Consider the following 14,708-nt stretch of genomic DNA (forward strand, 5'->3'; position numbering starts at 1 on the left):
AAAATATAGGAAGTGACGATTATTACTATATTATATCATTATATATATATATATATATATATATATATATATTTAAAAATACAAATATCTCCAGAATTTCGTTCAGAATTCCAGAAAGCGTAGCTGTATATAAACGGAATGTCGCGAGTATTCTTTTTCTCAATAGCTAACAACTAGAGTACCCCAACCCAGACTTTATATATATATTATTATCATATAGTGTGAATGACGCTGTGTGTCGTGCGCTGCGTGCGTGGGCGTGCCGTGCGTGCGTGCGTGCGTGCGTGCTGTGTGTGCGTGTGGCTTGTGCTGCGTTGTGATGTGTGTGAGAGAGAGAGAGTGCGACCTGTGTGTGGCGTGCGTGCGACGCGCCTGCGTGTTATAAAATACATTTAATAAACGTGTTCGGAATGGTGACACATTCGCTGGAACCCCCGCGCGGGCCGCGTCGTTGTTTGTGTGTAAAAACATGATTGTGATGCCGCATTCAGGCCGAACTGAGCTGATCCGAGAAGCGATGGCCTCGTTCACGTTTCAAAACAATTGCCGCCGGCGGCCCCCCCCCTCGGAACCGCACGGCCTGCCCAGCGATCTGTCTGTCTGTCTGTCTGTCTGTCTGTCTGTCTGTCTGTCTGTCTGTCTGTCTGTCTGTCTGTCTGTCTGTCTGTCTGTCTGTTTGTCTGTCTGTCGTACTGTCTGCCTGCCTTACTGCCTGCATGTCTTTCCGTCTGTCTGTCTGCCTGCCTGTCGAGGGAGAACAGCCTACAGTTAAGCCGCACTCCCGAGGGGGCTCCCACTGGGCGAGCTTTTAGCGGCAGCTTGTATGCGTGCAGGCTCCGTTGGCGGACTAGTTTGACGCTGGCGGCCTAAACGAAGGTATTCACTAGCAAGCACATAGAGCTTCCTGATTCATGCTGCCTGTAACACATCCGTGCAGGATACAAGAGGCTTTCTCTCAGCCACGGGGAAGAGGGCGGAGAGGGGTAGAGCGAGGAGGGAGGGAGGGAGGGATTATAAATGTACGAGTACGCTCGCTTGCCCTGGCAGGCGGTTCACAGCAGGCGGAGGCGATGGTGGTGGTGACGGCCATTTAGCAACTTACGGCCGGGTGTGCCTTGCATGGCTCTCTCTTTCTCTCTCTCTCTCTCTCTTTCTCCCCCTCTCTCTCCCTCTCTCTCTGTCTCTCTTTTTCTCTCTCGCGCTTTCTTTCTCTCATGTACTAGCAGGGCAATTCCATGTTTGATCCTGTCATAGCTAGGGCGGCGCATGATCTGGTCCTGCTAGGGGGGAGGTCAGCTGAGGTCGGCATACTCCTCTTCTCACGTTGCTCACACGTTCACCATTATCGTTCTTCTTTCAGGGAGGACATCTGCAGGTCCGCTGGCAAGTGTGACACGTTAGGTAAGCACCGTACGTCTTAACGTGACGCGAGGTGACGACGCGCGCGGGGTCGCGTCGCGCGCGGGGTCACGTCGCGCACGGGGTCACGTCGCGCGCGGGGTCGCGTCGTGCACGGGGTCACGTCGCGCTCCATCTCCTTGTCACGTAGACATGTTACACCATGCCCTAGAGTGTTTTGAAATCAAAACGAAATGCGGACTTAAAAAAACGGGTTCAGATGTAAATATTTTAGATGGAGTGCTTCTGCATATATGCAGCATCTGTTCACCCAGTGGGTAAGGCTGGTGTCAGAAGCTGCAGCAGCAGCAGTACCACCACCACCACCACCACCAGCAAAGGGTAAGAGGGAGGAAGGGTAAGAGAGAGGAAGGGTAAGAGGAAGGAAGGGTAAGAGAGAGGAAGGGTAAGAGGGAGGAAGGGTAAGAGGGAGGAAGGGCAACAGAAAGCAAAGGAGGAGAAGGAAAGACAAGGGAGAGTGAGGTGGAAAAAGAGTTGGAGAAGGAGGGAGGGAAGAAGAGATGGGACGGAGGTAGAGAGTGAAGCGGAAAGAAGGGCGAGGGAAAACGGGAGGGACGGAAGAAGAGATAGGGGAGAAGAAGGACCTCGTAGAAGCGGGAGAGAAGGACTGCTTGCTTTGTGGTCTTGGCTCGGGCAACCGCTGATCATGAATGCTGTGCTCATTCTGTGTTCTTTCTGTTTCTACTTCCGCAGGTGTCAATGATATACAGGGACCCAAGTATAGGAAATAGCATCTCAATAATGGTAGCGAAGATCCTTATAATCTCAGACAAAGAGGTAAGCAATGACAGACGACAGTTGTCACGACAGCGTCCGCTGGATGGCGCTGCACTCGCCGATTTCTAACAGTGTATTATCATTTGGTAGTTTTCGGTTGTTAATTACTGGAACCATACATTTTCTTGTTCTTCTGGCATGTATTTATCAGGGAAAATAGGTTCTAGGCTTTTTGCGTAAATGTTTTACGTAATCTTCCGTTCCAGGATTTTCTTGATCTTTTTTTACCATAATTTTTTTTTTATTGATAATATCTTTTACCAAACATTAATTTCCTGTTACTAGATTTATTCATGGATCATTTTATGCTCAGCATGCTAAATACCCCGCATCAGTATAGGCTCATTACATTGCTGCTAAACCCTGCTAGTTAATTGAGCTTTTAATTAATGATTTGCTTCGTGTGTGCGGGCGGAGGTTAACAACTGGAATTGGCAGTGACGAAGTACTCGCGTTGTCTGAACGCGAACATGAAATTCTCTCGATTAACTCTCGATTACCATGAAGCGTGCGTGTGTGCGTGCGTGAATGTTCGTATGTGCGTTCGTGCGTGTGTGCGTGCGTGACGAAGAAGGAGAGGGAGTTAGAGAAAGAGAGAGAGATGTGAGAGGAACATAAAGGAAGGTAGATAGCGGGTTGTGGAGAGAGGGGGAGGGAGGGAGAGAGGGAGAGAGACTCAGAGACGGAGCACTCACTAAAGATACGGATAATTGCGTTCCTATAGCCGTCTGTTCGTGCGCACGCCGTACGTTCCCTAGCTATATAGTGAGACCTCTATAATTGATCTGCTTACACATTCCAACCAGCCGCTTCCGCTGATCTGCATCAACGCACGTGTGTGTGGTTACCGCGGGGCCCCAGCATCTGCGCCAGCAGCTTCCCTTTCCGCTTCTCCCTCGTCTTTCTCTTCAATTCCGCTTGTTCCTTCTTGTGTTTCTTGTGCGTTATGTTTCTTCTCTTACTTTTTCTCTTCCTCTTTCTCTCCTTTCTATTCTTCTTCTTCTTTTTCCTCTTCCCGATTGCCATCGTCATTATCATCATCATCAGCATCATCATCATCATCATCATCATCATCATCATCATCATCATCATCGTCATAATTGTCATCATCTTATTATTATCTTTATTGTTATTCTTCTTCTTCTTCTTCTTCTTCTTCTTCTTCTTCTTCTTCTTCTTCTTCTTCTTCTTCATCTTCTTCTTCTCTTTCATCCTTCTCCTCTTGCTCCTTCTCCGTCCTAGTTTATATCCTGGCACGATAACTCTTCCCTCCATTTTCTCTACTCCCTGCTCCGTGCTGCCGACCACCGCCGAGTGCTCGACGGGCTATATTCATCGCCATCATCCCCACCGCCGCCATCGCCATCATCCCCACCGCCGCCATCGCCATTATCACCACCGCTGCCACCGCCATCATCACCGCCACTGCCTCCGCCGCCGCTGAATGCTCGGCGTGGGGAGATGCGCCCGCTATCTATCGCCATCATCACCATCATCGCCGCCGCCGCCGCCGCCGCCGCCCCAGATGAGTTGCGAAATTTACGTTGCGAAATGGGACAGCGCGAAATTAACCTGAATACCACCGCGTTGAGGCGGCCGAGGGGCCTGCTGCTGCTGCTGCGGCGGCGGCGGCGGCGGCGGAGTGAGGAGAGAGCCAGATGTGCCACACGTATCGTTAAAAGTAATTCATAGCGCGGCGCGAAGGTAAATAAATACTCGCCTTGAATCACCCGCAGCGATCTGTTCACTGTCATCGTCAGCCATTATTAACAAGTGACTAGCGCTACGCGTTTTTTGAGCGCGGCTGTCACTGGGCGCGTCTGCTTTAATTTGGTTCGTGGGCGGGCGTTTTTCACTCTCCCTCTACGGCATATTATGCGCGGCAGTAATGCATTTGATCAAGAGCATATTAAGAAGTATTAAAGTATTAAGCGCCTTAATACGCTCTTGATTTGATGTCTCAGTTCGTCTCGTGTTTTGACTCGTCGCGATCTCTGACGTCACAGCTCTCGCGCGCTGCTACCTGTGACGTCGCAGGTTTTCGGTTCGCGGCCTCTGACGTTTAGGTTTTCGCGCTTTGACCTTCGCCCGACGTCACTGTTCTCGCGACGTGACCTCAGTCGAGCAGCGGCAGCCCACTGTCGGCGTAAACGCTTACCGACATTTAAACGTCTGTTGTGCCCACGCGAAAACCTTGTTGGTTTTTTAACGTCGACTGATTTCGGTTGAAATTCCGAGCGTTTTCGGGTTCCGCTGAAAAGCTGCATTGTAGCCGCGCCGAATGTATTGTGGCCGTGTTTGTGCGTATGTATTTGTGCGCGCGTGCGTGCGTGCGTGCGTGCGTGCGTGCGTGCGTGCGTGTATGCGTGTGCGTGTGCATGTGGTATCTCTGACAGAAAGATCAGTGGCGTGACATGAAACGCGTGGCGTGACTGCCACGCATTATCACGTACAATGGGGTCTCGCCTCTCCTTTTTGCAAATACCTGCCCCATTATAAGTAAGCGTGAGAGAGAGTGTGTGTGTGCGTGTGAGTTTGGTAGTGGCTGAACCCTGTGTGATTGTAGGTAAGGGGGATGGGTAATAGTGCGTGTGTGGGGGGGGGGAGGAAGGCACGGCAAAACCGTCAACGTTTGCTCTCTACATTCTTGCACGCGTTCTTGGCGTTCGTCAATGGAACCTTAATTGCTTAATTATGACGCCGGTGAGAAAAAGCACAGTAGCAGCAACAGCAGTAGCAGCAGCAGCAACAACAGCAGTGACAACATAAAAAAGCAGCAGCAACAACAGCAGTGACAACAACAACAACAACAACAGCAGCAACAACAACAGCAGCAACAATAACAGCGGCGCACTGCCACCGCATGTCGAGTGATCTATTCAACTTGCTCGTGGCGTTTCACACATTACACTTCTTCACACATCAATCTAGCAGCCCTCACTTGCTAACACTATGGTTTTGTTAAAAAAAATTACGAACGCTGCAACATCGTTACTCTTTCGTCTGCAGGTCACCATCACGAGCATGAGCCGCTGCGCAGGCATGGCTCGAAGCATCACGGCAACAAACACCAACGTCACGGACGACAACAGCAGCAGCATCAGCAGCAGCATGGGCGCCACTACCCGCATCGAAGTCGCCACGGCAACCGCACGCCGCTGCACGCGCGGGGGAGCCACCATCACGCGGGGGAGTCACTCAGCAGCAACGGGACGCAACCAGACATTGCATTTACGTCATTGACATCGTCATCATCATCGTCGGCGTCGCGAATTAAGCGGTCGGTGTCGAAGGAGCACTTTGTGGAGGTGCTAGTGGTGGCTGACTACAAGATGTACAAGTACCACCGCACACACGAGGAGCTTGAACATTATCTACTAACATTGATGTCTATAGTAAGTATGACAGTAATGTACATAATTATACATAACTGTATTGCACTGTACCCTACATTTCTGTGCCGAGGCGCTCACCTTTTATCCCGCTCCCTCTCTCTCTCTCTACTCGGTACCATGTGTGAGCCAACCAGGAGCTGCGCCCTGGTGGAGGACAACGGAATCAGCGCTGCATTCACGATTGCTCACGAACTAGGACACGTGTACGTGTGTTATAATAATACTGTTATATAATACGTGTGTTATATACACTGCCATAACATCTAGTAAAGTATCACAAAATCAAAATACGTTCGTAAAAGTTATTCCTATTTCTTTCGTATGTGTAAATTACTAAATTGTGTTCGAAATATGTTCTGATCGGTCAGGTAGTAAAACGGAGACATATGACCTTATGACATATGACATACTTGAACCTATATGGAGGAAAAGGAAAGCAGAATTAGTGGAAGAAGCAATAGTGCGTGCCAACTGCATTAAATTTTATTACGTTAAATTACATTCTGTTACGTTATGTTGCATAATGAAGCATCGCATTGCGTTACGTTACATCATGTCACGTCACATCACGTCATGTCACATCACGTCACATTATATCGTGATGCATCGCATTGCGTTACGTTACATCATGTCACGTCACATCACGTCATGTCACATCACGTCACATTATATCGTGATGCATCGCATTGTGTTACGTTACATCATGTCACGTCACATCACGTCATGTCACATCACGTCACATTATATTGTGATGCACCACATTGCGTTATGTTACATCATGTCACATCACATCACGTCACATCACGTCGTGACGCGTTGCATTGCGTTGTGCGCATTTACATTGTTCTTGCTTCCCGCAGCTTCAACATGCAGCACGACGACAACAAGAAGTGTCTAGACTTCTTCAACGACACGGGTGAGACGTCGTACCACGTGATGGCGCCGACGATGGACCGACACACGCGGCCCTGGTCGTGGTCGGCCTGCAGTCGATACTCCATCACCAAGTTCCTCGAGTAAGCATTGCTGACGGCAGGGGTCGCCACCATTGCCCATCAGCGGGTGGGACGGTGGCGAGAGAGAGAGAGATTGGGGGAGGCATAGCGAGAGAGTGAAATGGTGAGAGGAGTTAAAAAGGTCGTCATATGGCAAGAGAGGCAGGAAGAGAGAGAATGTGCGATAGAGAGAATGTGTGAGAGTAATAGAGAGAAAGAGTTTGCGTGCGTGCATGAGAGAGAGAGAGGGGGGGGGGGTTAGAGAGCACGTGATGGTTTTCAGCTGCCGGTGGCACCAGCATCACTGTATTGTAGCACACGGGGGAGGAGGTGCATTCGCTCGTGAGACTGAGATCTTCAATGAATGTGAGATGTGTAGTTGGGTGGAGAGAAGGCTGAGAGAGGTGATGCATGGAGGAGAGGGGTGATTAGGAGGTAGAGGATGTCATTAGGAGAGTGAGATAGAGAGAGATGGTAGAGATAGTTTGGGAGATGGTAAGAAATGTATAGACATGTAGTAAAACGGCATAGTAGTGCAAGGTTAAATAGTTTGCTTGTTTTTTTCTCCCCACAGGAGGTGCCATTGCTGACGTAGCCCGACCACACTCTGCCTGAGAAGGGGAAGCTAACTATGTAACTCTCCCCCGCTGTCTTGCATCTCTCGTTCTCTCACTCGGACACGTGCACGCACACTCATGTCGTTTGTCTCTCTGTAGCCAGTCGGGATATCGGTGTACGGATCCTGTCTCAGCGCGTGATGGATCATGACTCGACGCACGACGGATCCTGCCTCAGCGCGTCTCGCTTCCGCTCTCATGTCATTTGTGTCTCCGCAGCCAGCTGCGATACCAGCACAGATTCTGCCTCAACGCGTGATGGATCCTGCCTCAACGCGTGATGGATCCTGCCTCAACGCATGATGGATCCTGCCTCAACGCATGATGGATCCTGCGTCAACGCACGACGGATCCTGCCTCAACGCGTCTCGCTGTCGCTCTCATGTCATTTGTGTCTCCGCAGCCAGCTGCGATACCAGCACGGATCCTGCCTCAACGCGTGATGGATCCTGCCTCAACGCGTGATGGATCCTGCGTCAACGCATGATGGATCCTGCCTCAACGCATGATGGATCCTGCGTCAACGCATGATGGATCATGACTCAGCACACGACGGATCCTGCCTCAGCGTGTCTCGCTCCCGCTCTCATGTCATTTGTGTCTCCGCAGCTAGCTGCGATACCAGCACGGATCCTGCCTCAACGCACGACGGATCCTGCCTCAGCGCGTCTCGCTCTCGCTCTCATGTCATTTGTGTCTCCGCAGCCAGCCGCGATACCGGCACGGATCCTGCCTCAACGCGTCTCATGCTCCGTCGGACCGTCTCGCCGGCTTCGCTGGCGGCCGCCGCGGCCAGCCCGGCCAATCGTTCGGCATCGACGCGCAGTGCGGTCTCGTGTACGGTGCGGCCAGCGCCGCCTGCCCGCGGGAGATGTTTGACATGGTAAGGGGCGGGCGGCGCGTGCGCGTGTGAACGCGGGGGGCGCGCTGCGGTGTCTCGGGGGGAGCCGACGTAACCTGTCTCGCCTGTTTGCTTTTCACGCGTCGCGCAGCGCGGGTGACGGCGCGTGCCTCTACGACCTGCGGAAGCCGTCGGCCGCACACCGACGGCGGCAGAGTGAGCTGGATCGACGCGGCCTCGCGGGCATTACCTACTCCATCAACCGGCAGTGCATGCTCACGTTCGGCCGCGAGGCCGACAAGGTTTGCTCGTTCATGGTGAGTCTCGCACCGGCGCGGCGCGGCAGTGGCGGCAGTGGTGGCGCCCCCTGCCGCGCGGCCGGCGGGGCATGCTTGCGGTGTGGCGCTTGCAGTGAGGCTCTCTCTCTCTCTCTGTATCTCTGTATCTCTGTGCTCTCTCGTACGTCACCCCACCCGTGACGTGGTAGCTACGTGTAGTCTCTGGTTTGCACTACTAGACCCCTGCTCGTCATGATCGTAGTGAGCTGTCTTCAGTCGATCGCACTACGCCCCGGCCTACGTGCCACAGAAAGACAAAGGCACAGCAGCAGCTAGCAGCACGGGCGGTTCTCTCTCTCTCTCGCTCTCTCACTCTCTCCCTCTTTCTCTGCCTCTCTACGCTGTCTAGGCGAATGCCATCTGTCTCTCCCTCTCTACCCTCACACCTTCTCCGGTGACACAGTGAGTTTACCTCTCTAACCGGTTGTAACACAGAGCATTTTCTAGCATCGTGTCTCCATCCCAGTAGTGCAGTGACTCTATGATGTCAGGTGTTGCATGGCTCTTCCAATAATTGTAGGTGGAGTCTCTCTCCTCACGTCTCCCTTCGCCTCCTCTTCCCTCCTTTCTCCTCTCCTTCCCTCCCCCTCCTCCCCGTTCCCTCCCCTCTCCTCCCCTTCCATTTCCTCTTCCCTCTCGCCCTGCCGTCCATCTCATCCCCTCTTCTCCACTTCTCTCTCTTACCCTCCCGTTTCCTCCACTCTCATTTCCTCTACTTCTCTACCCTCCTGTCCCCTCTCGTCCCCTTCCCATCCCTCCCCTCCCCCTTTCCCTAGAGCGCAGCAACTCGTTGGTATCAGGCCCAGCCTCTCTCTAACCTGACAGCGACTCAGCTATAGCAAGTGCGGCGTCTTTTGCCATGTAGGTATAGCAAGCTAGTGCATCTTTCTCCCTTACCCCCTCCCCTCCCCCTGTATTGCGGCGACTCTATGACGTGAGGGAGCCTGCAGCTTGCTCCACGTAGAGAACTGATGCTTCTCCCTCTCCTCCCTTGCTCGCCCTGCCCCCGTAGGTCAGCAAGTTTCTAATCTCGAGCATAGCTTCTCCCCCCCCCCCGTAGCGCAATTTCACCTTCTCCCGTTAGTCGTAGGGCAGCGATGCAGGAATCGTACTACGAGCTTCTGAGTCTCTCTCAGCTACGCTAATAGCTTGCCTCTTTAGCAAATGCCTGCAGCCGTCTTAAAGAGGATGCGAAGGAAGGAACCTCGTAGGCGTGTGGATTTTTGTTCACGCCGTGCTTAACAACGTACATGGCGTCTGTTGTTTGTGCATGCAGCGTTATCGGCTGTGCGTGTGTGTGTGTGACGTGCGTGCGTGCGTGCGTGAATGTTCGTATGTGCGTGTGTGCGTGCGTGAATGTTCGTATGTGCGTTCGTGCGAGCGTGCGTGTGCGTACACGCGTCCGTGTACGTACGTGCGTGATTGTTCGTTCGTGCGTGCGCGCGCGCATGTATTCGTGCGTTCGTCCGCGCGTCCGTGTGTGTGTAAAGCCGGGCTTAGGTCGGCCTTGTGACGCGACGTGATTGCCTTGCGACGGATATTCTGCAACTGGTTGCAAGTCGCAGCGACGATCGCGTCGCAGAGAAAGTTCGACCTAGGAAGTGTGTTCGTGCGCGCGCGTACGTGCGTGCATGTGCGTGGGTGCGTGTGCGTGGGTGCGTACGCGCGTCTATATGTACATGCGCCCGTGCATGCGTGAATGTGCGTGGGTGTGCGTGCGTGTGATGATGCGAGCTAACGCACGCGTGTGCTGGCACACGGCGTCTGTCGTGTTCTTCTGTCCGCTACAGGAGGGACCACAGGTGACGACGAACGCCGCGCAGACTCTCAAGAACTTCTGCTCGTGGCAGGTGACGAAGAATCGTGACAACCTGGACACCGCCGTGCTCATCACCAGGTACGATTATGGCCCTCGGCGACCGGTCGCTCACCCGACCTCGCTCGCATCTCACCGGTTGGAGAGCGTTCACTTCTTTTCTAACATTGGCTCCATAACGCTCTTTCTCCCTGGTTCCCTAACGCTCTTTCTCCCTGGTTCCCTACACTCTTTCTCCCTGGTTCCCTAACGCTCTTTCTCTCTGGCTCCCTACGCTCTCTCTCCCTGGCTACCTACGCTTTTTCTCTCTTGTTCCCTACGCTCTCTCTCCCTGGCTCCTTACGCTCTTTCTCCCTGGCCCACACAAACACACCACGCACACGAGCAGCGCACATACACCAACCGGCCACACCACCACAACCACAGCGCATCACACAACACACCCCCGCCCCACCAACACACAGCACGCACGCACATACCACGCACACACACAAACACCGGCGCCCCATCACCGGCACACACGCACGCCCACGCCACATACACTAGCACAGCACTAAACACGCACAATACGCGACATCACACACACACACACACACACACGGACACGCACATACACACACACAAACACGCACGCATACGCACGCACGACAAACAGCCCCCGCAGACGCACGGCCACAGCACAACACACAGCACACAACAGCGCACCTAGGCAGCAGACACACCACAGGCGCATCACGCAACACACACACTACCACGCACTACAAGCGCACAACACACAGTCAGGGGCGCCACACAAACGCACGGAACACACACACAGCACGCACGTACGCCCCACACTACGCATACGTACACGCACACGTCACACACCCCACCACACACGCGCAGCGCGCGACACCGGCTGCGCCCACACATACACACTAACCGAGGCCACACACGCAAACGCACACGCACACCATGCCACACAAACACACACACCCCCCGGACACCCACACACACATCACCACACACACACACACACCACCACTTAACACTGATACACAGTCCACGCCACCGGCCGGGAAGATGATTGGTGGATGTGCGACAGTTTGTTGGCGTTATCGTCTGATGCAAAATGCTCATGCGACGACTGTTAACCTAAACCATCCCGCCTGCCCGACAGACCACCTGGCTAGTCAGTGACAAAAAAACAACAAAAACAAAAAACAAAACACGCACATCACACGATCCTTATCACGGCGCCACACGCGCACCGCACAAACCGGCACGAACGCCAACACGCAACACGCACGATCCGCACACCCCCCCCCCCCCCGATGCGCGCACACGCACACGCACACGCACCACGTCACAGCGCACATCACTACACACGCTACCAGCCGACTAACGCTGCATGCAGCAAACACAGACGCCATGGTACGGTTGTTAAGCACGGTCGTGAAGGCAAAAATCCACACGCGCTACGAGTTCCTCCTTCGCATGCCTCTTCTAAAGACGGCTGCAGGTCATATTGCTGAAAGAGGCAAGCTGATTAGCTGTAGCCTGAGAGAGACTCAGAAGCTCGTAGTTACGATCCTGGCCATCGCTGGGCCCCTACGACTAAACGGGAGAAAGGTGAAAGTGGCGCTAGGGGCGGGGGGGGGGGGAGAAGCTATGCTCGACGATTAGAAACTTGCTGGACCTACGGGGGCAGGGGCGAGCAAGGGAGGAGAGGGGAGAAGTCATCAGTTCTCTAAGCGTGGAGGCATAGCTGCAGGCTTCCTGCAGCGTGCATAAGAGTCGCCGGCAATACAGGGGGAGGGGAGGGTAATGGGGAATGCACTAGCTTTGCTATACTTAACATAGGCGAAAAGACGCCCGCGACTTGCTATAGCTAGAAGCTCGACATGTTCAGGTTAGAGAGAGCTGGGCCTTGATTATCGCAACGAGTGCTGCGCCTCTAGGGAAAGGGGGAGGGGAGGATGAAGGGACGAAGAGGGACCAGCGAGGGTAGAGAAGTAGAGGAAATGAGAGTGGAGGAAATCGGACGGGTAGAGAGAGAAGTGGAGAAGAGTGGGATGAGATGGATCGGCAAAGGGATGAAGAGGGAAGAGGAAATGGCAGGGAGAGAGGGGACGGATACGAGGGAAGGGGCGAGGGGGAGGGAAGGAGAGGAGAAAGGAGGAAGAGAGGCGCAGGGAGACGTGAGGAGAGAGACCACCTACAATTATTGGAAAGAGCCATGCAACACCGTGAAGCATCTAAGTGCACTGGCAGATACTGATGGAGACATCGATGCTATGAAAATTGCTCTGTGTTATCAGACGTTAGAGAGGTCAATCATGCACTGTGTCACCGGAGAAGTGTGAGGGTAGAGAGAGGGAGATGACATGGCATTCGCCCTATGACAGCGTAGAGAGGCAGAGTAAAGAGGGAGAGAGTGAGAGATGGCGAGAGGAGGAAGAGACCGCCCGTGCTGCTAGCTGGTCTGCTGTGCATTTTTCTTTCTGTGGCACGGTAGGCCGGCGTAGTGCGATCGGACTGAAGACAGCTCACGTACGATCATTGACGAGCAGGTGGTCTTAGTAGTGCAAAACGAGAGACTACACGTAGCTATACCTAGCGTCACTGGTGGGGTGACACAGCAGAGTAACAGATGATACAGAGAGAGAGAGAGAGCCTCATGCTGCAGCGCCACACCGAAGCATGCCCGGCGCCGGCCGCGGCCGCAGGGGCGGCCAAAGACTGCCGCCACTGCCCGCGGCCGCGCCGGTGCGAGACCACCATGAAGCGAGCAAACGTTGTCGCTCAGCGGGCGCACGTGAGCATGCACTGCCGGTTGATGGAGTAAGTACGCCGCAGGGCCGCGTCGCCAGCTCACTCTGCGCCGTCGGGTGTGGGCGGAGGCCGACGGCTTCCGCAGTCGTAGAGGCAACGCCGTCGGCCGTCACCCCGGCTGCGCGACGCGGTGAAAAGCAAACCAGGGCGAGACAGGTTAACGTCCGGCGCCCCCCCCGAGACACCGCAGCGCGCGGCCCCGCGTTCACACGCGGCACCGAGCCGCGGCCGCGCCTTACCATGTCAAACATCTTCCCGCGGCAGCGCGGCGCTGGCCGCGCACGCGATAACACGAGACGCACTGCGCGTCGATGGCCGAACGATTGGCGGCTGGCTCGCCGGACGGCCGCACAGCGAAGCCGCGAAGCACGGTCCGACGGAGCCATGGACGCAGTTGAGGCAGGATCCGCTGCCGGTATCGCGCTGCTGCGAGCCACAAATGACATGAGCGCGAGAGCGAGACAGCGCTGAGGGCAGGATCGCGTACGTGCGTGAGGCAGATCCGTGCTGGGAATGCCAGGCTAGCTGGCGGAGACCACAAAATGACATGAGAGCGGGAGCGAGACACGCTGAAGGGCAGGATCCGTCGTGGCATGAGTCATGATCCCTCATGCGTTGACGCAAGATCATCATGCGTTGAGGCAGGATCCTCATGCGTTGACGGCAAGGATGCCATCACGGCGTTGAGGCAGGATCCACACCGGCGTTGAGGCAGCATCCGTGCTGGTATCGCAGCTGGCTGCGAGACACAATGACATGAGAGGCGCGACCAGCGAGACACGGCGTTGAGGCAGGATGCCGTCGTGCGTTGACCAGGATCCAATCATGCGTTGCGGCAGGATCCATCATGCGGTTGAGCAGGATCGCATGCACGCTTGAGCAGGATCCATCACCGCGTTGAGGCAGAATCTGTGCTGGTATGCAGCTGGCGCGGAGAACAAATGACATGAGAGCGGAAGGAGAACGCGCGCGGCAGGATCGCGTCGTGGCGTGAAGTCATGATCTCACGCGCTGAGACAGGATCGCGTAGCACCGATATCCCGACATGGGCTACAGAGAGACACGACATGAGTTGTGGTGCACGTGTCGGGAGTGAGAGAACGAGAGATGCAAGACAGCGGGGAGAGTTACATAGTTAGCTTCGCACCTTCCTCTAGCGGCAGCGTGGGTGGTCGGGCTACGTCAGCAAATGGCACTCTGTGGGAGAAAAAAAACAAGCCAAACTATTTAACCATTGGCACCTACTATGCCGTTTACTACATTCTATACTTTCTTACCATCTCGCCAACTATCTCTACCATTCTCTGCATCTCACTCTCGCTAATGACATTCCTGCTACCCTCCTAATGAGCCCTCTCCTGCCATGCATCAGCCTCTCTCAGGCTTCTCTCTACCCAAACTAACACATCTGCACATATCATGTGAACGATCTCAGTCTCACGAGCGAATGGCACCTCCTCCGGCCCGGTTGTCGTACAATACAGTGATGCTGGTGCACCGGCAGATCGAAAACCATCACGTGCTGCTCTAGACCCGCCCCCCTCGTCTCTCTCCTCATGGCACCGCACCTGCAAGACTCTCTTCTCTGCTATTCCTCTCAGCACATTCTCTCTATCGCACCATTCTCTTCTCTTCCTGCCTGCTCTTCGCATAGTGACCGAATTTTAACTGCTCCTCTCACAATTTCAGGCTCGTC

General features: G+C 54.2%; 1 protein-coding gene across 1 annotated transcript in view; it reads left to right on the forward strand.

Moving 5' to 3' along the window:
• Positions 1-5,704: 5,704 nt before the first annotated feature.
• The window catches only part of LOC106812595 (A disintegrin and metalloproteinase with thrombospondin motifs 1-like), a 14,857-nt gene continuing 5,853 nt past the window's right edge, over positions 5,705-14,708 (forward strand). Inside the window, exons 1-3 of the mRNA XM_014816504.1 lie at positions 5,705-5,794; positions 6,452-6,607; positions 8,196-8,361. Coding sequence (XP_014671990.1) covers positions 5,709-5,794; positions 6,452-6,607; positions 8,196-8,361 — 408 coding nt within the window. The 5' untranslated portion in view covers positions 5,705-5,708. The remainder of the gene's footprint in view (positions 5,795-6,451; positions 6,608-8,195; positions 8,362-14,708) is intronic.

Source organism: Priapulus caudatus, unplaced genomic scaffold (assembly GCF_000485595.1).
Source record: "Priapulus caudatus unplaced genomic scaffold, Priapulus_caudatus-5.0.1 Scaffold665, whole genome shotgun sequence".
NCBI lineage: Eukaryota > Metazoa > Priapulida > Priapulimorpha > Priapulimorphida > Priapulidae > Priapulus > Priapulus caudatus.